The 27,595-nt window shown below is 42.3% G+C and overlaps 1 protein-coding gene across 1 annotated transcript in view; it reads right to left on the bottom strand.

Annotated features, from left to right (window-relative positions):
* Positions 1 to 26,220, bottom strand: part of CEP192 (centrosomal protein 192) — a 215,417-nt gene extending 189,197 nt beyond the window's left edge. The window contains exons 1-13 of the mRNA XM_075124731.1: positions 25,869 to 26,220; positions 23,512 to 23,562; positions 21,469 to 21,615; positions 19,576 to 19,787; positions 17,259 to 17,357; positions 15,524 to 15,664; positions 15,001 to 15,158; positions 14,044 to 14,194; positions 10,606 to 10,792; positions 5,013 to 5,023; positions 3,916 to 4,097; positions 2,876 to 2,951; positions 718 to 906 (exon numbers count right to left, since the gene is read on the bottom strand). Of these exons, the coding sequence (XP_074980832.1) occupies positions 718 to 906; positions 2,876 to 2,951; positions 3,916 to 4,097; positions 5,013 to 5,023; positions 10,606 to 10,792; positions 14,044 to 14,194; positions 15,001 to 15,158; positions 15,524 to 15,664; positions 17,259 to 17,357; positions 19,576 to 19,787; positions 21,469 to 21,615; positions 23,512 to 23,562; positions 25,869 to 25,979 (1,715 nt within the window). The 5' untranslated portion in view covers positions 25,980 to 26,220. The remainder of the gene's footprint in view (positions 1 to 717; positions 907 to 2,875; positions 2,952 to 3,915; positions 4,098 to 5,012; positions 5,024 to 10,605; positions 10,793 to 14,043; positions 14,195 to 15,000; positions 15,159 to 15,523; positions 15,665 to 17,258; positions 17,358 to 19,575; positions 19,788 to 21,468; positions 21,616 to 23,511; positions 23,563 to 25,868) is intronic.
* Between the last annotated feature and the right edge of the window lie 1,375 nt (positions 26,221 to 27,595).

The following is a 27,595-nucleotide window of genomic DNA, read 5'->3' as shown; positions in this document are numbered from 1 at the left end:
AATCCCAAGTTAACATTTTGTAACGAAGCCTGGCAACTTAAGTTTTCTTTGACAAAATGCTTTATTTTATAGCATGCAGTGTTGTACCTGCGTTACTTCCTGGATATTAGAGGCACAAGGTAGATGAGGTAATATCTTTTATGGAACTAACTTCTGTTGTGAAAGAGACAAGCTTTTGGGATACACAGAGCTCTTAAGTCTGGGAAAAGTACAAAACGCCTTCAAAGGACAAGCCAAGGAGCTTAAATCCATAACTTCATTAGAGACTTAATATTGGTCTTAAAGACACCGGATGTATGGCTTATTATTACAACAATCTGTAACCTTAAAAACCCCCCTTTTTTGTCCTATGACTGCAGAGGTGTTAACTGCCCACTTGACACACTGAATACCTTTCCCAGATGGAAAAAGAGCTCTGTGTAGCTTTAAAACTTGTCTCTTTCACCATCAGAAGTTGGTCCAAGAAAAGGTATTACCTCATCTACCTTGTCACTCATTTTGTAGCAATCATCAGAAGATCATTCAGCAACACACTGACATTTTTCAGCACATCACGAATTCACACCACGTTACTGACGTATCCGAATAACCAGTTTCAGCTTTCTGAGCATACAGCATGTAAGAGGAATCCTTCTGGAGGAGATCAGACACCTCCATTCTTCCCCATAACGCAAGTGTATTTTAGGCTATGAAAGACTATTATGAGGACAGTCTTACCTGTTGTCACAACTGGTTTTATTCCTGGCAACAGTTGAAGCTGCAACAGGTAAGCCAAGGTTTGATGAAATGGTGACATTTTCCAAAATCCCACTGGTATTACTGTTCAGTGAGTTAGCCAAAAAGCTGGGAAACGTCTCATCTGCAATATTTCGAAAGTCTTCCATGCTGCCATACAACAGAACACTGCTTAAAAATGAATTGAAATAAGTCATTTCAGCATAACAAACAAGATGATACTCAAAGAATTCACTGGTCACTAAAGTCATGTAAACTCCCATTGGAAACAACATAGCCAGATGCTTCACACTGCAGATATAGAAAGATTTTATTTTCACAGACCAGGATGGAAGGACTCCAAGTCCACTTACATGACTTTCACAAAAGTAGTCCTCATTCTGAATTATGTACTACAGTTCATAATTATGCATGACCTAATTTTAGAGCCATCTACCTCCATTGTTCTAGCACTGAAGCTTCACCAGCACTACTAACAGTATTCAGAGTAACAGCGTGTTAGTCTGTATTCGCAAAAAGAAAAGGGAGTACTTGTGGCACCTTAGAGACTAACAAATTTATTTGAGCAGAGCTGTAGCTCACAAAAGCTTATGCTCAAATAAATTGGTTAGTCTCTAAGGTGCCACAAGTACTCCTTTTCTTACTACTAACAGTAGTTACTTTAACAGCATTAGCTTAAGCTTATCAAGTCAGCAGTGTTACTCCAAAATGTCATCTATACCACAAAGTTAAATAATGACAAAATCACTGGTAACCAGACCACACTATTACTAGCACCACTGGGGGCTAAACAGTGCTAGATTTCCCTAAAATCACCAGTACACACAAGGCCTAGAGGTGGTTTTGCTGACTGCCAACTGCAACAGTACTCTTCATATATTTTTTAAAAAAATCTAGCATAGATATACAGTTGGCTAAAATATTGCATGTATAGCAAAAAAATGTATTCTTTAAACCAGTGGTTGAGTCCAAATGTTCTAACACTCACTCAAAATAAAATCAGAAAAGTCTAAGAGCTGACAGTATGCTTCCTTCTTTGGCTTTCACCAAAAAAAGCAACTGACATTTTATCCATTTGTTAGTCTTCAAGCCAATTTACTTCCAAATCCAAATAAAACCACTGTTTTTAAAAAGTCACATTTGTTTAAATTTTATACCTACTGTCGTTAATACACAACAATGTCAGAACTGAAAGGAGTTACAGAATGCTAGTGAAAACATGCATTTCACAGCTCTGAATATAATCAGTTTCACTATTACTTTTTATAATCAATGTCTCCTATGCGGAAAAGCCCCTCATAAAAATTCAACAAGGGAGCTGTAAACATTCACCTTCAAGTTTCAGGCATGTTATTTAAAGTGTGCTTTATCTAAGCGTTTGGGAGATTTAAACTCAATTTCAAAAATTTTCAGATTCACATCCACTAAAAAAAATTTAGAATACCCAATTAAAGTAAAAAGCTAGTTTCCTTGTGCTTCTATCTCCTTCAGTGTTCACCACACTCCATCCAAGATCTTCAACACCATATTAATAAAGTCTTTAAAAAAAAACATCAATAGAAGAATGTAAGACTGGTGATTTTTTTCAAGGTGCACAGAGAAAACACCCTCAGTTGTACAACCAGCCCCTGTTATTTAAGGTAAGAAAATAACTATCACCCAACAGGATCACATTCTGGCACTGGAATAGGTACTGAAGTTTAATAAGGAAGCCACTAAACATCAATTTTACTACTACCAAAAAGCAGCACGGTGGGACAAGAAGTCAGCTTATACTTTCCAAGTAGGATGATCTCAAAACGTCAAGAGCAACAGATAGTAAATTTACTTGACTGTGACAGGTGCCGCAGAAGAGACTGTTTGACAGCAGAACTCATCCTGATAAAGGAACATCTGAATACAAGATCAAATCAACTGCATTTACAATAACATAAGTAATTTGTTACAGCTCCCTGTTTGTTTCCGATAAAAAAAATAGACAATACACTGACCATATCCTTTACTGACATAAGCACAACTATATCTACAAACTCATTTAAACTTCTTCCTCAGTATTTTGAGCAAGAAGGCACAGATCAAGACTTTTTTTTTTTTTTAAGAGACATTAACTCCTACAAGTTAGAGCCCTCAAGTGCCTGACCTGTATTTAGCTTGTAAAGTTGCTTGGAGCAGACAGCATCTTCCTGTTTCTACAGGCCTCAAGCACTCGATGGAGCCTAAAAAGAAAAAAAAAAAACCTATGTAAAGCATCACCTTCATTAGAGGTCATTAAACCGGCTGAATCAGAGGCTCCTTGCACAGGGGACGGGGTAGGGTATGGAGCAGGGGAGGGCAAACTACGGCCGCAGGCCACATTCAGCCTGCCAGCCTATTTAATCAAGCCCTCAAGTTCCCACTGGGTACTGGGGCTTGCTGCGCTCCAGCTGGGGAGTGGGGTCGGGGGCCGCTTCGCACAGCTCCCAGAATCGGTGGCATGTCCCCCCATCCTGCTCCTACACAGAGGCACAGCCAACTGGCTCTGCAGAACACTGCTGCAGCTCCCATTGCCTGCAGTTCCTGGCCAATGGAAGCTGCAAGGGCAGCACCTGCAGGCAAGACAGTGCACAGAGCCACCTGGCCACACCTCTGCATAGGAGCCAAAGCCAGAACATGCTGCTGCTTCCAGGAGCTGCTTGAGGTAAATGCCACCCAGAGCCTGCACCCCCCGCCCGAGCCCTCACCCCCTCCTGCACCCCAACCCCAATGTCATGAGCGTTCACGGCGCGCCATACAATTTCCATACCCAGATGTGGCCCTTGAGCCAAAATGTTTGCCCACCTTTGAGCTAGAGTGAGGGCTCATCTGCCCAGCCTAATGACCCCAGGAGGCTTACGCCGGTACCGTTCCCGTGCGAACACGCTCACTCCAGAATAAGGGCGCCCTTTCCTGGGTTAGTTCGTATCACTTTGCCCATTCAACAGCCAGCCACAAGCTACAACCGAGTCCGGCCTTCCACCCCTCCCTCACGCCGCCAGCCCCAGAGACAGCCCCGGGCAGCGGGGCAGGGACACGGGAGTTCTGCGGAGCTGGGACGGGAGCCTCCCTGCGGGGGCGCCTCGCGGGGCCGGGGCACAGCTCCCCCCGGACGGCTGGGGAGCGGGGCAGAGAGCGAGCCTCACTCCCCCTCCTCCTCCCACGCACCTGAGTGCCCGGCCCTGTCCCGTGTGCCTGGGGCGGGGGAGCAGGAAACAGCCGGGACCCGACACCGGCACCTCCCCCGGCACGGACAGAAACGGAGGCAGGAGCAGCCCGGCCACCCAACCGCCACAACTTCAAACCGTCGCTCCGCTTCCCTCCGCCTCCTCCCGCAGGCGCCGCGCTCCCTAGTTCACTCACCAGCCCCAGCGCAGAACGCGGGGGCGGCAACCGCTCCGCCGGATTTGTGCGCGAGAATGGCTGTAGCGCGAGACCCGCCCAGGGCGCGCGCGCACGTGCGCGCGCACGCTCCCACCAAGCCCTGCGACTCTTTCTCTCCCTTCGGGGGGCGCGCATTCGCAGCGCAAGGCTGCGCGTGCTAGTCTGGGGGCTAGGCCAAAGGAACCGGGAAAATAAAAAAAAAAAGCGGGAGCTGGCCAGCAGCATTAGGCCGCTCAGGATAAAAATAAAAGCCGGGACCGGATTTGTGATTGGGGGGAGAGAGGCATGACGTCACTAACCCCTCCCCCGGCTGCTATGAGTGACACCCAGCCCAGCCCGTCGGGGCGGTGGGAGGGAGGGGGAGACTTGGGCCCTCCCACCTTCGCTCGCAAGGCCTCCTCAGAAGCAATGTGCGCCTTCCTGTGAAGGCTGAGGTCAAGCAGGGGGCCCTACCCCACTGTTCCCTGAGAGCCTAGCATGCGAAGCATAAGGCAGGTTGCCCTATGGACAGCCTCTGAGTTCCTGCTGGGAGCAGTTGTTATGACACATGGTACTTAATTAAATACACTTGTAGAGCTGTCTAGCTGCACCTGCTGCATTAGTGACCCAGTTGTGTGAAATAGCTGTTTTGGGATACCACAGATACAGCAACAAGGAGGACCTGTGGCACCTTAGAGACTAACAAATTTATTTGAGCATAAGCTTTCGTGAGCACACTTATGGTCAGATAAATTTGTTAGTCTCTAAGGTGCCACAAATACTCCTTTTCTTTTTGCCGACACAGACTAACACGGCTGCTACTCTGAAACCTGTCATAGATACAGTGTGAATCATGAGATGGGCCAGAATTCACACACACTGCAGATGGCTAACTGGCATACCTGATCGTTATCTAAAAGTTAAAAAACCCAAATTTCCACACACAATTCAACAATATACATAGAACAACCACGCAAAAACATCTTATCTGAGACCCTGAGCCTGCAATACGTTTATTTTGCATTAACACTGAATTAACAGTAAAAAAAAAGTTATGGGATAAATGTTTCAAATATCTTATTGTGTACACATAAACTTTTCATTACTATCAAAATACAGATATTAAACTTCCAAGGCTTTTAAAGGAGATATTTCTAACATACATTGGATAGAATAGTGACTTTCATGCTGGAGAGCTATAAATACAGCTTCTTTTGAGGAAAAAGTGTGACTGGTGGATTGTTAATGGAAAATACGGAATAGCAGTACTTCCTCCTATAGGTAGGAAAATAAGATGACTTTTGGACAAGTGCCTAAATAAAACCGTAGAAGCTCTAAAAAATACCCAAGATAATGAAAAATTGCTACTAGTTCAGTGGCTACCATACATAGGTAGTGAATCCCAGAAGCACAATCGTCAACACGTTCTCTTTTTTGTCAGAAAAATACTAGTTGAAGTCTTTCCTTTAGCATTCCTGTTTTAGATTAAGGCTTTTCTCTTCCCAAAGTTATATTTTAAAGGAAAATTTCATGTCAGGTTTTGAATTCTGTTTTGTAGGTTCCTCTGAGCACCTATTTTGCCATGACTGATTTATGTTTGTGTGGTAGTACTATAGTTAGAGCTTATCTTCCATAAGCCACATGCTTTAATGGGCAACATGACTGTACAATCATAAGCCTGGCCTTCCCTCCAGTACTGGGCAGTAATAGTACAAACATACAAGAACACATTTACAAAACTGGATTGGGGGGCATGGGATGTCCCATCCACTGTCCTTTTCTTGAGGGCTAGAAGGGAGGGTAATTCCAAATGTTCTTGGGGTTACAGTCTGGAACAGGTTGAGAATCTATACTAGAATAACAGATCATGGAGCTGTTAGGTAGGTAGATGCTATTAGTTGAGTGGTTCCCCAACTTTTTCATAATGCACGCCCTATGTTACTAGACCAATTTTTTCACGAACACTTTGACTCTAGTTTTCCATTCCCGGACATTTCCCCCCTCTTCATAAGCACATAACGTCTGGCTGGCTGCTACAGCAATTACATAGAAAAATAGTATTTCAAAAGTACTTACCATATTTTTATTTGTCTCAGTTCCATGAGTTTTGTCTTCTTTTTAAAGAAAATAAACCTCACTGTTTACTTTTGGTCATTTCATTTCCCCCTCCTTCTACTTTAATTTCTCTTAGCTGAAAACAAGAGCCAGCACCCTGTGAGCAGCCAACTTTCTGTGTACCACCAGAAAGTGCTTCTTGGACTAGATTAGTAACCTGAATATTGTATTTTTAGGACTAAATTAATAGAAAACACTCAAAAATTAAGCAACACTAAGAGAACTGAGAAGAGAAGGTGCAACGCACATAAGAAGCAGCGTCTGCAGCCATTACATATGAAGAGCAAGCAAAATACTATTTAGGACAACAGAAAAAAAAAGCTTATCCTTGGAAGTTACGATAGTTTTGGAAGAGCACAGTCTCCGCTGTCGACTACCTTACTCACACTCACCCCTTCTGCTCTTACACACTATAAGTCAGGGTGGGCAAATTACTGCCCAGGGGCCGCATCCGTCCCTCCAGACATATTAATCCAGCCCTCCAGATCCCGTTGGGGAGAAGGGACCAGAGCTTGCTCCCTCCGATGCACCAGCCGGGGACTTGCTCGCTCTTGCTCCGCTCCGCTTCCGGCTCCTGGAAGCAGAAGCATGTCCCCCATTCCAGCTCTTACGCGTAGGGGCAGCCAGGGGACTCTGCATGCTGCCCCTGCCCGAAGCACCACCCGCACAGCTCCCATTGGCCAGGAACCGCAGCCAATGGGAGCTGTAGGGGCAGTGCCAGCAGAGGGGACAGCAAGCACAGCTGCCTGGCTGTACCTCCGCTTCAGAGCCAGAGAGGAAACATGCTGCTGCTCCTGGGAGCTGCTGGAGGTAAGCACCGCCCAGAGCCTGCACCCCTGCCCCAGCTCTGATCCCCCTCCTGCCCTCTAAACCCCTCGGTCCCAGCCCAGAACATGCTCCTGCTTCCCCAACCCTTCATCTCCAGTGCCCGCACCCCCCCCCCGCACCCTAACCCCCAATTTCATGAGCATTCATGGCCCACCACACAATTTCCAAACCCTGATGGGGCCCTTGGGCCAAAAAGTTTGCCCACCCCTGCTAGAGGCCATAGCCACAGCCCCATACTGTAGCACTGAGGTGATGTGGCCATTGCACCTGTGCTGATAGCAGTAGCAACTTTACTCCTGGACACTGCACACACAGAGAATTAAGGCCCCCTGGAAATACATTCTGCCTGGGATGTGCTGCAATTACACCTTTTGACCACCAGGGGCTGCTGTGGTACCAGAAAAGACGGCAGTCTGCTCTGGGCCCGAGCAGTCAGCCATGGAGAGGCTGCTTTCCTCACTCCGCCCTGCTTTTGGGGCCAAGTTAGGAGGCATGGGTTACCAGGAAGATGGGGCACACAGGTCTGCTGGGTGGTCACAGTCTGGGGTGGGGGCACAGCAGCTAGAAGGATGACAGCATTAAGCCACAGGTGGTGACTGCAAGGATACAGGGAGATGGGCAGGTACATGGGGGTGCGGCAACACATGAGGATAGGGGGAGAAGGGTGGCTAAGTGCGGGGGCACAAACACATGGGGAGAGGGAGGTGCAGGGACACACTGGGACAGGAAGGAGAGGTGGTTGAGTGGGGGAGCAGGGGCACATGGGGACACAGGCAGATGTGCCTGACTGAATGGGAGAGACTAGGGGTCAGCCAGGGGCATGGCCTAGGGGAGGCTCCCCCTGTCTTTAACAAGCCTTCTCCCCCCAAAAAGCCCAGTTCCCTAGTTCTCCTGTCCACACCTAACAGCCCTCCAGGTTCACGCCCAGGCTCTTTCCTAGCAATAACTTCCCTCTTCCTCAGCTACTCCATTATCCCCAACTCCCCCAAGCCTTTGCACTGCTTCTGAGGGGTAACGGAAATAAGTTTCTGTAGTGTAGTTTAAATGAATTATACAGAGTTCTGTATTAGTATGCCTAGTAAGAAACCTTATTTGTCAGAAAACCTTCATTGACTTTGTATTGTTATATACTTGCTGACAAGTATTTTGAAATAAATTCCCAAAAGAACAAGCTGCCATGATTATAGTGTACTAATTTTTAAATATTGTGTGTAGAATTTTTCATTGTAGGGCACAAAATTCCCCTAAGCATAAACCTTGCACTTGGAGGGGACTGTCCTGCTACAATATGGCTTCCTGCTGCTGCATAGGGAAAAAGTGGCAGTATCCCTTCCCCATAAATGCATTTGGATTGGAGCCACTTCACCATGGGCTATCTGCCCAAAATGCTGTGTAGGTATTTAAAAAATACCCAGAGTCGCGTGGATACAATGATCCACAACCACCACAAATCATCTGGATTCACTCTTTCACTACAGTTATTCTGCATTTGTTTGTGCAGAAATTCTTTTTTAAACAACGCATGCCATGTGGAACAATCTTCTCTTGCTTCAGCAGCTGTGCTTGTAAATTCATTATACCAAATAGCTGCACAAGCACCTGTGCATACACATCTACAGTGAAAGTATGAGATAACAGAAAATGTTATGCTAGTGCATATTTTTAGTCCTGCAGTTTCAAATGTTTATACTTTATTTTAAAAATAATCATAAAGGTTAACTTACATACCACACTTTAAACTCTAACATTCAGGCATTTCAGTTATCATGAAGATGTAACACTGAATACTGGTTGGGCAAAGAGAAGTGCTTTGGGGTTTTGTTTGTTTTTCCCAACTGCACACTGCACAAGCTTTTTACTCCTCACTCTGAGGCCAGTAACCAGAAACTGTAACTTAAAATAGAACAGAAACGAGTCAACTTCAAGCAGTTCTCAATTCTACCAACACTTCTGCACGTGGTTAACTTTAAAAGGGGAGCAGACCCTCTAAAGTGAATGGGAATACTCTCACACTGTTAAAGCATGTGCTTGAGTGTTGCAGAATATTGGGAAATTTCAATTCAAATCTTGTGTAAAGTTGTAGTATGTTAAAATAAGGGGTAGAACAGCAACTGTTTTGCAGTCTTAAAGATAATCTGTTATTGATTTTTGAGCAATTGGGCTTGGACCATTTTTGGTATTTAGCACAAAGGTCTAACTTTTTTTTCTGCTTTTTAAAAAATTTTCGATATTGGGAATGGCAACACCAGGCTCTGCTGTTCTTTTGCTCGTGAACACAGCAGGGGCTCTGAGGATGTGTATCAGTGCCTTGCACCTCAACTGAAAGGGCAGGAGGCATTGAATCTTAAGACATCTGTGACGTAAAATGCTTATCACTGAGTATACAAAAGTCAGTGACAATCATTTTAAAAAGTTCCCCTCTCACTTCCTTACCTTTCAAACATTTGGCCCCTTTTGATGCAATTTCATAAAAACCTGTATTTCCAATTGAAAAATGAGGGGGGGGGGAACTTACTTTCAGTCTTTATATATCATAAGCCAGTAAAAGTGTACCAGATAAGACTTTTCGTGGTCACTCAACTATAGAAGTCACAATCAGCAAGCTGTCTTATTTTTAAACAAGATTTGGCTGTTAGTATGTATTCAAAGGAAATACACTAAATTTGAGTTTTAAGCCTTCTGAAGAAAAAGTTGCTTAATTCACCCACATGTGCCCTACTGTAAGTGTGTATTAGATTAGACATTTGCATCAAAAAGGCTCTTTTATCATAATAGTATTCCTTTTGATAAAAAAAGCAAATACAAATCTTTTAAAATAAGTTTAATTGATCTACCTAATTATAAAATTTATTTTATGCAATGAGGTGGAAGATTCTAAGTGACCAAACATGCCTAATTAAAATTCTACTGTAGTATATACAGGAATATTTTCTTTTATTTTAGATGTCAATTCCAATTATCTGTTAGAGCTCTAGAACAGTTTCTTGAAGGCATGTTAAACTTTGATGACACATTTATCGATGTGATATATTGTATAACAAACTCACCACCACAATAAACAGAATACAAAAAACCCCCAACTTTTAGATAGGCACTTTAAAGTCAACCCTCTCTCTCTCTCTCTCTCTCTCTCTCTCTCTCTCTCTCTCTCTCTCTCTCTCTCTCTCTCTCTCTCTCTCTCTCGAGAGAGAGAGAGAGAGAGAGAGAGAGAGAGAGAGAGAGAGAGAGAGAGAGAGAGAGAGAGAGAGAGAGAGAGAGAGAGAGAGAGAGAGAGAGAGAGAGAGCGAGCGCGCGCGCGCGCGCTCACAGTTAATGCTGCTTGTGTGTAGTCACAGTTCATCAAAGGACACAAAACAATAGAGCTAATATCCCTTTGATGCACAAGCACAAACATTAGGTTCCAAATACTGTGGTGTTTGCAAAACATGCAAGAAAGCCCTGATTTTTGAAAATCTTTTGGAGGAAAAGTGAAAAATGAAAGCAGCCAAAAACTGAAGCATTTACAATCATCTGAGTAAGGCCCTTTAGGATTTATTTTAAATACGTATATTAAACCCCTTCGTTCTCAGGTAAAAGGTTAAAAGGCTGAGAGATATATCGTCTGCTTGGGTGAGGATACTGGTGGTTGGCAGTGTCAGCATCGCAAGAGTGCTCTATCAGAGGAGGAGGAGGTAGGAGCTGGGCATAACTGGACCATCTCGATCCAGCCCGTGGGGAATCCAGAGGGGGAAAGAAATACCTGAAACAATTAAGACAGGAACAAAACACCAAAACAAAAAACAAAAAAAAACAGAAGAAAAAGAGAAAAGTAGTAAATACAAGGAGAACCAAAGGGGAGAAAAGACATGCTGGAAAAAAAAAGCTTCAGTATATCCATGCCAAAACCAATGAAACATAACAGCAGAAATCAAGGCCCTCATTGAAAACAAGATTGATTGAACAAGTCTGGAAACTGTTCTTTAAGGAAAAAAAGTATACTCTTTTCCACTGAAAGCCTCATAAAAGAGATTATAAATACATTCCTAATATGCATTTTACACAGAAACAAGTTACTTTGTAAATTAAAAGGATTTTCTAACACAGCTATCAACATCTCTGATGCACACAGTTCTCCTAGAATTTCATGCAACTTATTAACAGAGACTTTAATAATGCTTCATTTGCAACACTAGGCAGACATTAAATATTATGCAAGTACACATGCTGCATTTGCATCCAACTCAGATCAATTTTACTGCAAGTTTCTAGATCAGATGTAAAAACATGAGATTGTTTTTATAATATTTAGATATCACAATATACATTTACAAGGAAGGACTACTCTTTTCAATTGAATACAATCTTTGTATGTATTTACATATTTCTGCAGAAACCTCAGAACAAGCTTAAGATTTCTGTTCAACACAATGCTCAGAGTATGCCATTTCATGTAATTGTTTTGCCAACTTCTATTAAGACTTACCCGTAACATTTATGCATTTTAATAGAACTATTAAAATATTTGTAGACATTATCTATCTTACTTTTTGCTCTGAGAATATTTACAGAATGGCATGGCCAAGTAATAAAATCCTGGGACAATCCATATTTAAAGATGCATGTTGATCTGAATTTGTGTGTTTTCTAGATTACTGTCAATTTCAGAATGTTGTGCTCAGAGGGAATCATAACTACTCCCTGGAATTACACCACAGGAACATACAAGCACATATCAGAAGAAAGAATGACAGCACTTGCTTCATTTCAAAGAAATGTTTTGTAACACCACACTAAGTTAAGCTATTATCTGTACAGTTGTCAAATCACACTGTTCTCTTATTCCTTTAAGATTAACAGTTTCAGTATATTACAAAGTAATTACAAAGCTGTAATGTTTAGGAATCAATTATATATTTGAACACTACAAAATGGAAAACAAATCAACACTCAAAACAATTTTAATGAAAATTAATTGACTTTAATGGTCATTAAGCAGTCTTTTCCCTCCTCACACCCCAGCTAAGGACAACAAATCCTCTTAACCCATATACTAGTCCATTAGTTTCATGAGCTTTCTGGGAGGGAGGGGAGGGAGAGAACCTATTTTTGTGGAAATCTGTCTCAACAAGAACCCTCTCCAGTTATCCTTCTTTCAGAAGTTCCAACAGTGTCGAACTGCAATGGCTAGTACAAAAAGGTATACAGTGTATTTTTTAAAAGGCCTTTTGAATTGCGTTTAGTAGTTATCAAGCTGCTGGTGTCTTGGGAGAGGTCAAACGGCGTTGGGGAGGGGAAAAAAGTTCTCTTTCCATTCCTGTGTGCATGCAACAAGCAGCAAAACAGCAAAGTTACTCCAGTTAGGTTGATATCAGCTCTGTTTTCTGTTAAAAAGGACATAATACAAATGGAGAAGGGAAAATGCATCACAAATCTAGGCACACGTGGTTATCAGCACAATAAGAACACAGCACTACTGAGTGTTTCTAGTTATTTATTTTCATGTTTCAATCATTCCAAAGCTATTTTTATCACTAACCCACAGTTTGGAAAGCATAAGTGGTATGATGTACTTATTCTGATAAATTTGATTTTCCAAAGATTGAAATCTTATTATAGTTTAATTGTCCCTTAGCTGCTTAAATGTACAATGCATTGAACATCAGCCTAAAAAGCAATCTAATGGTGGTCCAATCCAATTTGGTCAATAGTTAATATAAGCTTTGTTTTAAACTTAAAATCCACTAAAGCACATTATAGCTATGATTTTTACACTAACTTTCAAACCAATGTAATCACAAAGCAAAATAGGTAGGTAAATACTCTCTCACACAGTAAGGCTCTATCATAAAGGACAGGACCCAGTATAGTCAGAGATTCCATGGCCGAAGACTTCACAGTGGAATTCACCCCTGCTGCAGAATTGTGAACAAGTATCTTACATTTCTCTTTTTTTAAAAGTATGTTTCTAGTCCTTAGAATTGTGGAGATAACCTTGGAAACATACATCAATGAAGTGGTGGCTGCCTGAGTCTGCCGAGAGCCTGAAACAATAGCTCTAAGAGGTGTAAACTGTCCCATCCATCACAGTCAGGGCCCTGTGGCGTCTACAATTCCACAGCTGTAGAATACAGCATTTTTGCAAGATGATATCGAGTTCAACATTTTTGCTGCAACCAGCTGACTTTTGTCTTCCTGTCCTCCTGGGATTTGGTCTGCAGCTGCCTCTTGGCTCTCTAGCTTTCCCCACAAAGGAGAGTTAATTAGGTTATAGTGCATGATCCCTGCACTGTTCCATTGAGGGCCAGAGCTGGAGTTCAGCTTACAGCCAAGAGAAGGAGGAGCCAGAAGCATAGGCTGGCCGGCTGGGCTGCCAGGATAGCAGAGTAGCAGCCGACACTTGGGAAATCAGGGAGATAACCGGCTGAAGCCGGCTACAAGCTTCCCCCTTCCCTCGTACACACAAGGGAAGGAGCTTCTGAGCTGGGCCTCCTGGACAACATCGCGGGAGCCAAGGCTTGGGTTGTGGAGCCAGGCCACCTGGAGAGCACAGGAAAGATACCCATCCTCAAAAATAATCGCCATAAAAATAATTACTGAATTTTATGTGAATGAATATTTTGAACTATGAACCACAGTTGTATTTGCTTAAGAATGGAAATGAAGGTTATTTCACAATGATAGTATAAAATAATGTTTGCTGAAGAATTTGGAAATTTCTGCTGTGGAATTTGGTCCCATTGTGCTGCAGAGTACACAGAGCCCTGAAAAAGGGTACCTGCTATATGCTGGAATCTATGATTGCCTTACAAATGCAAAATTAAAGAATTTAGTAAGCACTTTTCTAAATTTTAGCGTAACAGGAAAAAACACTAGTGCAATAATAAAAAACAAATATTACCACACCTAAAAACCATAAGAGACGCATCAGAACTGAGTGAAACTAAGAGTGAAATAGGTACACAAAAGATAGACTCTAGGAATTTTGAATACACTATGTATAAATTAGCCTACCTGCCAACAGCTGATCCATTTAATGAATTCTGTAGGCTTGTATTGGCTGAACCTAGAGAAGCATTAAACATTCCCTGCTGAGCACTACCATTGACTGGACTCCCATTACCTTTCAGTATACCAGTACACTTCCAGTTGTCCATGTAATTAGCTGCAAAATTACCAAAAAAAAAATAGTTTTTATTTCCATCCCTAATCTCCAAGAACATTTGATAAGGTTACAACATTTTGGACAGATTCTCAGCTGGTGTAAGTCAGTGAAGTGCCAAAGTCAAAGGAGACAATTTAAGACAGCTGAGGATCTTGCTCTTTAACTGTTGACATTCTCTTCCCACACTATTTTTTGCAATTTCCTCTTTATTAAGCTTGAAAACTTCACTGTACAGTAAATCAGTAAAATACCAAGTTGTAAAGTTCAACCTTCCTGTAAGTAATTACGTACAAAAATGTTAGTACTGATAACATTACAAAGTATTAGTTGGACACATTAAAGATTAAGTATCTGTACTGTTCCCTGAGCAGGATCTGGGGATTGTAGATTTTTCACTCTTCTGCCATGAGGCGAAGACAGAAATTGTAACTTTGGTATTTTAGAGTTTTGTGTACATCTCACATTTATTCCTGACTGCAGTAGGCATGTTCATGAGAAAAGGTCACATTAACTTCTACTACCTTAGTTAGAACAAACTGAACAATTCAGAAGACAAGTTCTGTTGGCTATTACTGTATTCTAAATCAAACAAAGGAAGTGCCGTCTGAGGGCCAGCAAACAAAAGATTTATTTTCTTTTCCAAACGCATGCAGCAACAGAAAGTCTTACAGTCCACGAACCAATTCAAAGGAACTTGCATTCCAGAAAACAATTACGTTTTCCCATAAGTACAGGTCAATCTTTAATCTTTCAGCATTGACAGAGCAACCTAAAATAGCTTAATGTGTGCCCCACAGAACTCTTACCTTTCCATAGTCTAACACAGCCATCATCACCAGATGATGCAAGCACTGTGCCTGTAATGTTCCAACTCACTCGCCAGACCTGGGAATTGTGATTATCAAACTGAGCTACTATCTGAATTTCAAATTTTGTTAGTCCTCCAGAAGAAGTCAATTCTTTCCTGTTAAGAAAAAAAAGCAGGTAAAATTTCTACGTGCATCTGTATTTTAAGACAACAAACATTACTAATTCTGACCAAAGAAAATACAAATTGTCTTGAATGTGCAACAACAAAGGGGAGCTATGTTTTCCAAGAAGGTTTGTGACAATATTTTCTCAAACAACTAATAGTAAATGATGGTGAAAGAAAATTTTGTTGTGCTAGTTCATTGGTTGCCTTTAATAGACTGCTAAGAGCAACCCTTTCTGGATAGGCTTATTAAAGTATTAAGCACTGATAATGTTTTGTTTTATCTCCAGAGCATATTAGCTTAAGACTACACAACTATATGGTTTCATGTTAAGAAATCTGCTTCAAAAGCTCACCTTACGGGTTTCAGTGTGAAAATTCGTACATCTTTGGTAGCTACAGCTAAAATATGGAAGGATCTTCCCAGGTTCGGAGCAAATGCAATATCATGTACAGGATCAGTGACTGTCATAAGAGTTTCTGCTTTTGCATACTTCCTGAGGAGCAACAGACAGGTTATTCGTTTGATGAGTGCCGACATCATAGCCAGTGATGCAAATAAATGGAGTAGACAGAGGGAATTACTGTACAGAGAAGGGTCCAGCAATCAAATATAAATTAAAAAGAAAAATTATTAATTTTATAGTTACAAAATAATATCTTTTAATTCATGTAATCTGTGTTCAATTGTCTGCCTCATTTGCTATATAATAAGCATCTTTTGTACTATGGTCCAATTCTGCTTTATCAGAGTAAATTATATTAGATTTGCTCTACTGTCATTGCAGACAGAATCTGGCCCAGAATGAGGTATGAATCCTCAGGATTTTCCTGCCTCATGCACTATTCAACAGGCACACTGAATAAAGCAGGATTCTAATGTGATCACATAATTAAATAGTTTATCATAAAATTAAGGTTTCATATGCACATCTGTGCATTTTCTTACTGGAGTGCATAAATTTAACAAATCTAATGCTTTCTTAATAGATTTCAAAGAATGCTGATGATTCACAGGATTTTCTACCATCAACTTTGAAAATATTTTACAGGTAAATAAATTTTTTAAAAGGTCATGGAGTAACAATCATTGTTCATATTAGCATTTAAAAAATGGTATTCAAGCACAATGAACATTGGACTGTACCAACCTTGGCCCCAATCCTGCTAAGAGTTATATATATATATATATATGCTTAACTTTAAGCACATTAAGTAAATCTTTGGGGCCATGGGACTGGGGCCTCAGATCTCTGCGTGAAAATCCTAGCGACACTCATTGGGTTTGTGTGTTCGGAATGGCACCACTAGCCATGGTCCATAACCATGATATGCAACCTCAGCCAACATTCTGAGATTCTTCTCCTTCTACCCATTCCATGATACAGGAATATATGCAGCAACTACAATGAGGCAGTATTTCAAACATCATTTCAAACTTCTCACAATGTACATGTTTTATTACTCAAAAGTATATTTTATACTTCTATCCATGCACAATAGTAAGAATTATTTAATCACCATGTTGTTATAAACCAGCAAATAGCCATTCTAAACCCATTATAAAGATTATACAGTACAACCTCAGAGTTACGAACACCTTGGGAATGGAGGCCGTTCATAAATGTGTTCGCAAAAAGAAAAGGAGTACTTGTGGCACCTTAGAGACTAACCAATTTATTTGAGCATGAGCTTTCGTGAGTAGCTCACGAAAGCTCATGCTCAAATAAATTGGTTAGTCTCTAAGGTGCCACAAGTACTCCTTTTCTTTTTGCGAATACAGACTAACACAGCTGTTCCTCTGAAACCTGTCATAAATGTGTTGTAACTCTAAACAAAGCGTTATGGTTGTTCTTTCAAAAGTTTGCAACTGAACATTAACTTAATACAGCTTTGAAACTCTACAATACAGAAGAAAAAAGCTTTCCATTTTATTAGTAGTTTACTTTTAACAGTACTGTATTTGCTTTTTTTCTCTTTTGGTTTCTGCTGCTGCCTGATCCTGTACCTCTGGTTCCAAAGGACGTGTGTGGTTGACTGGTCAGTTTGTAACTCTGAAGTACTACTGTATTGGTTAATTCCTTAGTTTACCTGGTGTTTTCATTGTATTCATAAATCTGAACCTTAGCCAGTATATTTGGACTGTTGTCATCACTTCCTACAGCTATCATCGGAGAATGAGCTCGAGAGCTACAAGTGAAAAATAAGTGCCATTACATTTACAAATTACTATCATGTGTAACACAATTTAAGCTATTTTAAGTATTACAGATTTAAAAAATTAAAAATGTTAATTAGATTGCAAAGTCAAGCACTCGAAAGTTAAGAAATGGCAGATTTTCAGCTGGCCGTGCAACCATCATTCTGTCCCCCAGAATGACCATCCTCCTCAGTGAATGAGACTGTGGAAAAAACAGCATGAAACTGAAGACTATCATATAATGCTGTCAAGGTTCCTTCCCCACTCTGAACTCTAGGGTACAGATGTGGGGACCTGCATGAAAGACCCCCTAAGCTTATTCTTACCAGCTTAGGTTAAATAGCTTCCCCAAGGTACAAACTTTGCCCTGTCCTTGAACCGTATGCTGCCACCACCAAGCGTGTTAAACAAAGAACAAGGAAAGAGCCCACTTGCAGACGTCTTCCCGCAAAATATACCCCCAAGCCCTACACTCCCCTTCCTGGGGAACGCTTGATAAGAATCCTCACCAATTTGTACAGGTGAACACAGACCCAAACCCTTGGATATTAAGAACAACGAAAAATCAATCAGGTTCTTAAAAGAAGAATTTTAATTAAAGAAAAGATAAAAGAATCACCTCTGTAAAATCAGGATGGTAAATACCTTACAGGGTAATCAGATTCAAAACATAGAGAATCCCTCTAGGCAAAACCTTAAGTTACAAAAAGACACAAACAGGAATATACATTCCATCCAGCACAGCTTATTTTACCAGCCATTAAACAAAAGGAAATCTAAGGCATGTTCTAGCTAGATTACTTACTTACTAAACAGGAGTTGAAAGGCGTTGAAAGGCTGCATTTCTAATCTGTTCCAGGCAAAAGCATCACCAGATAGATCCTTTGTTCCACCCCCCACTCAAGATTTGAAAGTATCTTGTCCCCTCATTGGTCATTTTGGGTCAGGTGCCAGTGAGGTTACCTTAGCTTCTTAACCCTTTACAGGTGAAAGGGTTTTGCGTCTGGCCAGGAGGGATTTTATAGCACTGTATACAGAAAGGTGGTTACCCTTCCCTTTATATTTATGACAAATGCATATAAACATGGAGATAGAATTGGGGTTGTAATCATAAATTGGGCATTTCCTAACTTGCAAGTGTTTGTCTTTGCAACCTAAATAACATTTTTAACTACTAATTTGATGTGTAATTTCTTAGTGTTTTTAAGTAAAGTCAAAGGTAAAATAAACTGTATAACTTTTAACAGCTTCCACCTCACATAATGAATCAGGAATGTCTGAACCTGAACCTTCAGTACTGAAGCACAGATTACTACTATGTGAGCTAAACACATTCGCTGTCTCCAGGAGAAGACTATTTTTTCAAAAGAAGGGGTGGGTTGCCAGGTCCAAAGGTGAAAAATCCAAGGAACTGTAGCCCTGTCTGTGTCCCCTTGCCCCATTCCTGGTGTTGGGGGAACTCTTGTCCCAAGTGTTTCCCCCCCATAGAGGAGACTGTGTCATGCACTGGGTCTAGGGGTAGCCTGGTAGGGACCCATCCTGTCTTCCATTCCGTCCCTCCCTAAGAGATGGAGGAGCCGCTTCCCCCATGGGGCTATATAAAGTTTACGGAGTGAGCCCAGACCACGTCTCTTTTAAGTTCCCCTCGTTCCACAAAGGCAGCTTTGACAGGTCACTGGGTATTCCCTGTTCAGCATGTGTTACTGCTTTAGCAGTAGCATCAACCTGGCCTCAATGTTCAGTGACTTGGGAAGTCTTATAACATTTTCCTGAAGAATACAAGTGACAGAAAGGAAATGGTAATATTTAACACTGTATCTCAGGCAAATCTGAATGCTGTTTCATGAAACAAAGAAAAGACTTCTGTAGCCCAAACAGATTCCTCCTGTTAAATATCAACAGCCTGCTGAAAACAACAAAGGAGAGTTTCTCAAAGAAAGCTCTCAAGAATCCTTTATAACAAAATTAGGCAAGCTTAATGTAGAGGTCACTACACCCCCAACCCCACAATTATCATTCATTCTCAAACTCTCAGACACTTATGATTTGATCCAACCAAACTAGGTCAAAGTCTTTAGTAAAGTTTTCTTCTAGACCTGACAAAATCTTTTGTATTTTTTCTGCATTAATAAGTTTTAGACAAACTAATCTTTGGACTTTTCTTCCATTCATTCTTTAAACGGGTTTAAGTGATACTGTATAACTTACCTTGATGGATTCCAAGAAATGCAACTGCAGCTTAGCTTACATGAGATTTCATGCTGCAGTGACCACTGACTGAGATTCATAACATCTGGAGCTTCATATATCCTCACTACGCCATCTGCCGAACAGGTTGCTAACATAAGACCCATATGCTTGGGAGCAAACTTCACATCTGTAACAGATGTCCTACTGTCTACCAGAGTGGTCCTTTTTACCTGAAAGTAAATGCAGTAATCGTTAAAGAAAAAAAAATGCTTCTGAGCGTCCATCAATTATTTAGTCACCAGTTTAGGATGCAATTATGTGGCCATATAAATTGTCATATACTAGTGCTCCAAGGTCTAGAGTTTAATCTTAAAAATCCCTAATGGCTTGCCTACAGACACCTTCAGCACCAGTGTAACTATACTGGTTAAGAAACATATACAGTTAAATTAGTCCAATCTATTGTGGGCACAGTTATATCCATATAAAAGTGTTAATATTGATATAGCTTGATTCGGCAAGTTTACCAAAACCAGTTTCTAACCAAATAGTTAAATCAGTGTACAAACTATGTATGTAGGCCAGCAAATACCGTCAAGCTCTAAGTTTGGAAACAATCTTGAAAATGTGGAACAAATGTGCACTGACAAGTATATATGCCTGAATTTGCAGACATCTTGAAACCCTATGTCCGGGAGACGTGAAATGCTCTGTTCATATGTTGACTCTGAGGTCTAATGATGATGCTTTCAAATATCAATATTGTTAACTATTTCACTGTTGATCATTTCAGCAGAAACATCAAGATAATATACTACTTTGTTCTTGGAGATAGTTTCAGGTAGCTACAGTGGGGCAGATAATTTGTTAAGGTTTATTGGGATGAGAAATTTCAATTCCTTCCCCCATATTTAGAGTAATCACCCCTTCTGCCAAAAAGGTGAGAGAGCATATGCATGCACACAGAGATACATTTCCTCACCTGTATCAAAGCCTGTTTCCTGTGCACCAAAAAACCACCAAAATCAGCTTCCACCCCGTTTTTGAGTGCCAAAAGACATAAATATCCCCTATGCAGAAGTCAAACCTTCAACTTTATCCCCGCCCATCATATTTAGTGTAATTATACATTTTCAATACAAAAATTTTGCAAATTTTATAAAATAAAATATATAACAATAAAATAAAATTGGTAACAGCCTAAAATGGGCTGAATATCATAATAAAGGATACCATACTTATTGTTACATGCTGCACTGACTGTGGGGGTAGGTGGGAACAGTCCTACATAATTCTGGGATTCCTGCTGCATAGAAAGGGTCTACTGTGCAATACAGAAAATTAGAATTTTGAGGTAAACACTTTTTCCTCAGTGGATATTTTTTGAACAGAGAGATGGGATACCAAAGTAAAATGTATAATATAAAAAGATTCCAAATTTAGAGCTGCAGACATCACTCTATAACGAAGTTGACAAAAGGAAACATTTTCGCTTGATGTTAGGAAACACTTAATAGCGACATCTATTTGTCAGGTTGCATGCTGAAAACCATGCCAGTCATTTAAAACGAGCCTAGACAAAGTACAATCCTAAATTAACAAGGGAAACTGTTAAATAAATGACTACTATTTTATATTAACAGAAAAGCTCCATAGAAAAGGACAAACTCTCTCTAGCTCTATTTGGGAATCAAAAATGGGTTGAAGAAAAGAAAACTCCCACCAGATTACAATAACTTGCAGTTTGGAACAATTTCTAATTTAGCCAAGTTCAGTCCTCTATTTAATTCTGGAGTTTTAGCAGCTGAAATCTGTGGTCCTTAATACTTAACAATCAATAGATGAGGCATAAAATATAGGAGAATTAAAGTATGTGCGTCTCAAAACTAACAACAACATTTCAGGTCTCACCCAGTGACTCTGCCCTCGAAGTTTATCATTCGACTCTCCCACTATCTCTTCCCACACTACAGCAGTTCTGTCAAAAGAGCAGGAGGCCAGGACCTGTCCAAACTCAGGATGAGCCCATGTCACACGCCACACGGACCCACTGTGTGTCTGGGAAATAAAAAAAAAAAACATTGTAGCCTACAGAATGCGTATTTCACTTGCAATCATGGGAAATTTAAAGTTAATATCTTATTTTTAAGTATATCAAGTTTTCTAGGGAGGTAAGAAATTACAGCTATAAAAGCAAAAAGTAACAAATCTAAAAGGCTTTTAGAGTACTTCTTTGAAGTGAATCCTCACTGACAAGGCTCCAAATTCTACATCAGCTACACTACTTATTGAAAACCATGTTCAAAATTCCTTAATACCTGGAAAGATTAACTACTATAAATTAACCAATAAGGTATACGGGTTTATTTCTCAAGTTTAGAAATTACTACTATATCCCTAAATTTGAAGAAGTGGTTAAGAAGCTAAAGAATGTGTCTTAACATAGAAATTAAAGCTATATTTTAAACTGCCATATGCTGCTGCCATCATCTCTGACTTCATGGGCACTTCTCCAAAGTCCATACTGAATACAGCTGATTTTACTTCCTGCCTGCTGCTCCTTTTTCAAGTCTCTCTGCCTGCCTACTTCTTTTCTTAAGAGGAAAGGACTCCAAAAGCTTCACTTGGATTTCCAACTTTAGAATTACAAGATTTTGATACACTAATTCCTATTATACAAACTACAGTACAACTCAAAAGTTGACCACCTCAGTACTCTTGTGTAACTATGTGGATTGGCCTCACTGAGAAGCTCTTCTCAGAAAAAAAATACGGAAAAGTCATGTCCTAATACTAGACTCCTTCAAATCCATGGATATCTGCAATACATCTGTGGATGCGGACACCCGCAGACCATTTTTGCAGATTGGATGCGGAGATAAATTTTGTATCTCCGCAGGGCTCTCTACCTATAAGAGATAAGAGTTGATAAAATGACTTTTTGCTACTTTCATTTTCATGTCCCATAATGAGACTAGAACAGGGGTAGGCAATCTTTTTGGCCTAAGGGCCACATCTGGGTGGGAAAATTGCATGCAGGGCCATGAATATAGGGCTGGGGTAGAGGTGCGGGAGGGGGTCCAGGTGGGGGCTCAGGGCAGGGGGTTGGGATGCAGGAGGGGTGCAGGGTGTGGCAGAGGGCTCAGGGTGCGGCCTCCGACCCAGCACCACTTACCCTGAGCAGCTGCAGGGTGGCAGCGGCGCACAACAGGGCTAAGGCAGGCTCCCTGCCTGCCCTAGTCCCCCGCCGCTCCCAGAAGTGGCCAGCACCACATCCCTACAGCCCAGGCAGGTGGCCAGAGGGCTCCATGCACTGCCTTCACCTGCAGGTACCTTCCCCAAAGCTCCCAGTGGCCACGGTTCCCCGTTCCCAGCCAATGGGAGCTGCAGGGGGCAGTACCTGCAGGCGGCAGTACCTGCAGGCGAGGGCAGCGCACTGAACCCTCTGCCCCCAACCCCCTCCGGCCCCAGGGACCACAGGGACATGGTGCCGGTCGCTTCCAGGAGCGGCGTGGGGCCAGGGAGCCTGCCTGAGCCCTGCTGCGCCACAGGACTGGCAATCCGGCCCGCAGGCCATAGTTTGCCCTCCCCTGAACTAGAAAACAGTCCCAGCGACACACTGCAAAGTCTGAGCAACAATAACCAAAACTCTCTATTGTATTTTCTCCCTTCTGGCTCCTGAAGTTACTGCACATTTACTAAACATATCTGTAAATGTAATAAAGTCTATAGTAAAAGACTTCACTACAGCTTCTGCTCTTTAAAACTTTGAGAAGTGAGGTGAGACTGGTGGACTTTTTAAAATGAGAACAACTGGATTTGCAGATTAGCAAGATGATAATCAGGGAGTTTCTACTGTACAAAACTATGAGCCAGCAAATACTTCAGTAAAATGATTTACTGACAAAATACTGGCATAACCATTCATAGTTATACTGAAATAATAATGCTTACCTTCCAGCTGGCAGTACAGTGCCAATCCCCATTTTCACTTTTGTCCCAAACCTATTAAGAAACCAAAATGCAAACATATACTTTGTTAATCTAAGCATTTTCTTCCTGCAAGAAATGGAAGGTAAGCAAAGCTTACAAGACAGTCCTTGTACACAGAGGCACAATCCACATATACCAGGTAGTAACCTTTTCCCCCTGAAAACCCTGTCCATTCTTACATACCCTTGCATCTACATGGAGGCAGTTGCAGGACTAAGGTCATAAAAGCCATTTGAAAAATAGGAGCCTTATTTATTTTTGTATAAAAGAATTTATTAATAAAGGTACACAGCCTGCTCACTTCATCTTAATCTGAGAAGAGCATGAGAATTCCAAAAAATCTTAGTTTCACACTCTGTTACACTCAGGGTAAAAAGCTTATAATAACTAAGATGTGAAATTATGACTGCCTTCATGTGTGTAAAATTATATTATAATTAAAGGTTAACTACTGTAAGGCTACTTTGTGCAAAGAAAAATCCAAAATGTTCCACTGTGTCCAAGCAGAAAGATAACTATATAACTGTAAACAAAACTTTAAAATGGCAAAATCTTAGCATTCCAAATACAGTGCTGAAAGCTGTAGCTTAACATTGATAAAAAGGTACTTTTATAAATGGAAAGTAGTATTTTAGTGTTCATGCAATGAACTCTAGAGCTAAACCTTCTATTCCAGTGGTTCTCAAACTTTTGTACTGGTGACCCTTTTCACATAGCAAGCCTCTGAGTGCGACCCCACCCCTTAATAAATTAAAAACATTTTTAAATATATTTAACACCATTATAAATGCTGGAGACAAAGCGGGGTTTGGGTTGGAGGCTGACAGCTCATGACCCCCCATGTAATAACCCTTGCGACCCCTGAGGGATCCCGACCCACAGTTTGAGAACCCTGTTCTATTCTCAAGCATATTTCCCACTTTTATCAATCACCTGTAACTTCCTCAAGCGCATTTTCTTCAGGCAGAAGTTTTACAAACTTGTTCTCAGATCAAAGGTTGGTTGTTTTTTTAAGTTTGAGGTAAACTGGTCAAGTTATTTTTGAGCAGCAAAAGCATATGACTTCAAGACTTTGACCAGCATTCCATTAACTTCACATAACTTAAAAGCAACTGATACTATACATTTCCAATTTGCCATGATTTTAATCCTCACTTAGGGAGGAAAAAGCAAATTAAATGTGAAAGTTGAGTATTTTTTTAAAATTGTGGAAATTATAGAAGTACCTGTCTGAGCATACATGATAAAACATTTAACTCATTATTTTATGTTACCTCAGCTTAATTTTAAATCACATATAGTAGTACTATTAAATCTTCCAAACAATATAGAAAAGTTAAGTTTACTGTCACATCCATCCTCTACAGGAACCTGTTAACATTTTCTTTTCTTTAAGAAGAATAAAGGTAAATGCAATATGTTAATCTTAACTATATAAAAGAAAACCTGAAAAATCATGTATTTGCAAGTCAGGAAATGCCAAAAGTTGACAGTTCCAAAAGCAATATGAACACAAAAACATGCAAAATATTTTCTATTCTTGTTTCCTCTGCAAAGTGTAAAACTTAGTCTTTTTATAGTGTATATTTTATGGTATGTGTAATAATATGTATCATTCATAATATATTAGGGCAAGGTAGAAAATCGCAAATAGAATACAGCATCATAGTGCACTGTGGTTAAACCTGGGCAGGAGAACCCTGACTACTTGCCATTTCTTGACTTGTGTGTTTGATTTCTTAGTTTTAACAATTGACAATTCGTACGTTTACTTATTACAGTAATTACAACAAAACTCGGACCTTCCTCACCGCGGCTTCCTCCTCACTGCTCTGCTAATAACGCAGTAAGGTGCTCGGACACTACCTTTCTTTTGCCCGCAGACTCTCACACCGGCTGCCTTTGACGCTTTGACCAGGACTAAGGGCTCGCTAGTTAGTTGGTGCGCGACACACGTGCCAGGAGTTAAAGGCTGGCTGGCTGCCCCCCTCACCGTGGCTCTGAGGGAGCTGCCAGGCGGAGACGAACAAAACATCAACGCTGGGCACCTCCCCGCGGAGGCCGTGGCGGGGAGCGGCAGGCCCGGCCCAGGGCGGCAGAGGCGATCTCGCCGCACTGGGAACGCGTGGCGGCCCAGTCCTGGCCGCGCCTCAGGGCCGCACACGGCGGGTAGGGGGGGGGGAGCGGGAGCTCCCACGGCACGGCTGAGCCTGGTGCTTCCCGCCCTCCGCCCGGGACCCCGCTTCCCGCCCTCCCCGGGACTGAGCGGCTGGCGCGCCCTGACGCCCCGCAGGAACGCAGCGGCGGGGCCCCCGCACCTTGACGCTCTGGTCGCTGGAGCAGGTCGCCATGCGCCGCCCGTGGAAGTCGAAGGAGACATCGTGGATGAGGTCGCGGTGATCGGCCGCGATGCTGCGCGCCACGAACATCCCCCGGCCTGGGCGGCGGCGGCTTCCCTCCGAGCGCGCCGCTACAGCTTCCCCTGGCGCGGGGCAAGCGCGCCTCGCTCTCAGCCCCGCGCCAGAGCGAGGGTGGCTCGCGCGTGCATCTGCTCCCAGCGCGTGCGCACCAGGGAGCGTCCCTCGCGCTCCACCAGGGGCGAGCCGAGGCGTCGCGCGCGGCGCAGGGAAGGCTGTTGCCAAGCCCTTGGGAATCTGCGCGAGCGCAACGTGGCCCTGCCCCGCCGCCTCCTACTGCGGCTGCGCGGGTCTAAGGCGAACACCACAAGGAGGCCTCGTGGCACCTTAGGGACTAACACATTTATTTGGGCACAAGCGTTCGTGGGCGAGCACCAGGAGTGCAGGTGGGGGGTACCCTCCGGTATGCAGTACCAGCAAGAGGGTTTTAGCGGGTACGGGGTACTGGAAGGACTTGGAGAGGCTAGCCCCCGTGGGGGCCGGAGCTGCACTCATTCTTTAGAGGAGCAGAATGTGGCTAGGGAGGGCATTCATTCTTTATATGGGTTTCACGGCACACTACATATGCGAACAAACTTGAACCCTTTTTTAAAGTTTGTTAGCGTATGTATTGTGCCGTTAAAGTGGCCAGGAGTCCTCGAGAGAAGCCGTGCGGGGACGGAAGGTGTTTAAAAGGCAGGTTTTGATTCCTGCTCAAGACTCTGGACCAGGGGTGGCCAACCTGGGCCTGAGAAGGAACCAGAATTTACCAATGTACATTGCCGAAGAGCTACAGTAATATGTCAGCAGCTCCCCTCCCCACCCCTCTCCCAGCGCTTCCCACTCACGGGCAGCCCGGCCAATCAGCGCCTCCCCCTGCCTCCCAATCAGTTGTTTCCTGGGGTTCAGGAGGCTGGGGGGGGCCACGGAGGGGGAGGAGCAAGGGCATGGCAGGCTCAGAGGAGGGGGTGGGAAGGGGTGGAGTGGGGGCAGGGCCTGGGGCAGAGCTAGGGGTTGAGCAGTGAGCACCGCCCCCCACAGCACATTGGAAAGTTGGTGCCTGTAGCTCTAGCCCTGGAATTGGTGCCTGTACAAGGAGACGCATATTATCTTCTGAAGAGCTGCATGTGGCTCTGGAGCCACAGCTTGTCCACACCTGCTTGGGACTATGAACATAGACTGATGGAAGCATTCTAACCAAGGGACTGAGGACTTCAAGGTAATCTGGAGCCTTCATATTTCCTTGATCCTTTGCAGATGGACTTATGAGTTTGATAGGTACACAGACTGTTCTAGCCTCATTGATTGCTGATTTGTCCCTTGCAATGGACAAAGATCAGATATCGTCTGATTTTCTCATATAAGTCAGCAGGCTTTGAGATCTGTGGTATAAGCAACATAGCCCTTGCTTGAGTGGTTTTGTTCTTTCCTCTCCAAATGTCAAAGCCTGTTCCCATTGAACTCAACAGCAAAACTTTTTTTTTATTTCAATGGGAACAAGATTTGTCCTGAAGAGACAGTTCTCATGCACATTCTGCCAGGCTGATTTTGATTGCCCCTCCTGTATATCATGTTGAGGAAAATAAAAAAACAATTTGGCTAAAGTTCTGTCAAGATGCATATGGCACACACTGTTCTATGCCTCTTTT

Source organism: Caretta caretta, chromosome 2 (genome assembly GCF_965140235.1).
Source record: "Caretta caretta isolate rCarCar2 chromosome 2, rCarCar1.hap1, whole genome shotgun sequence".
Taxonomy (NCBI): domain Eukaryota; kingdom Metazoa; phylum Chordata; order Testudines; family Cheloniidae; genus Caretta; species Caretta caretta.
The sequence above is the reverse complement of the archived record's forward strand: the minus strand, read 5'-3'. Positions and strand labels throughout refer to the sequence as shown.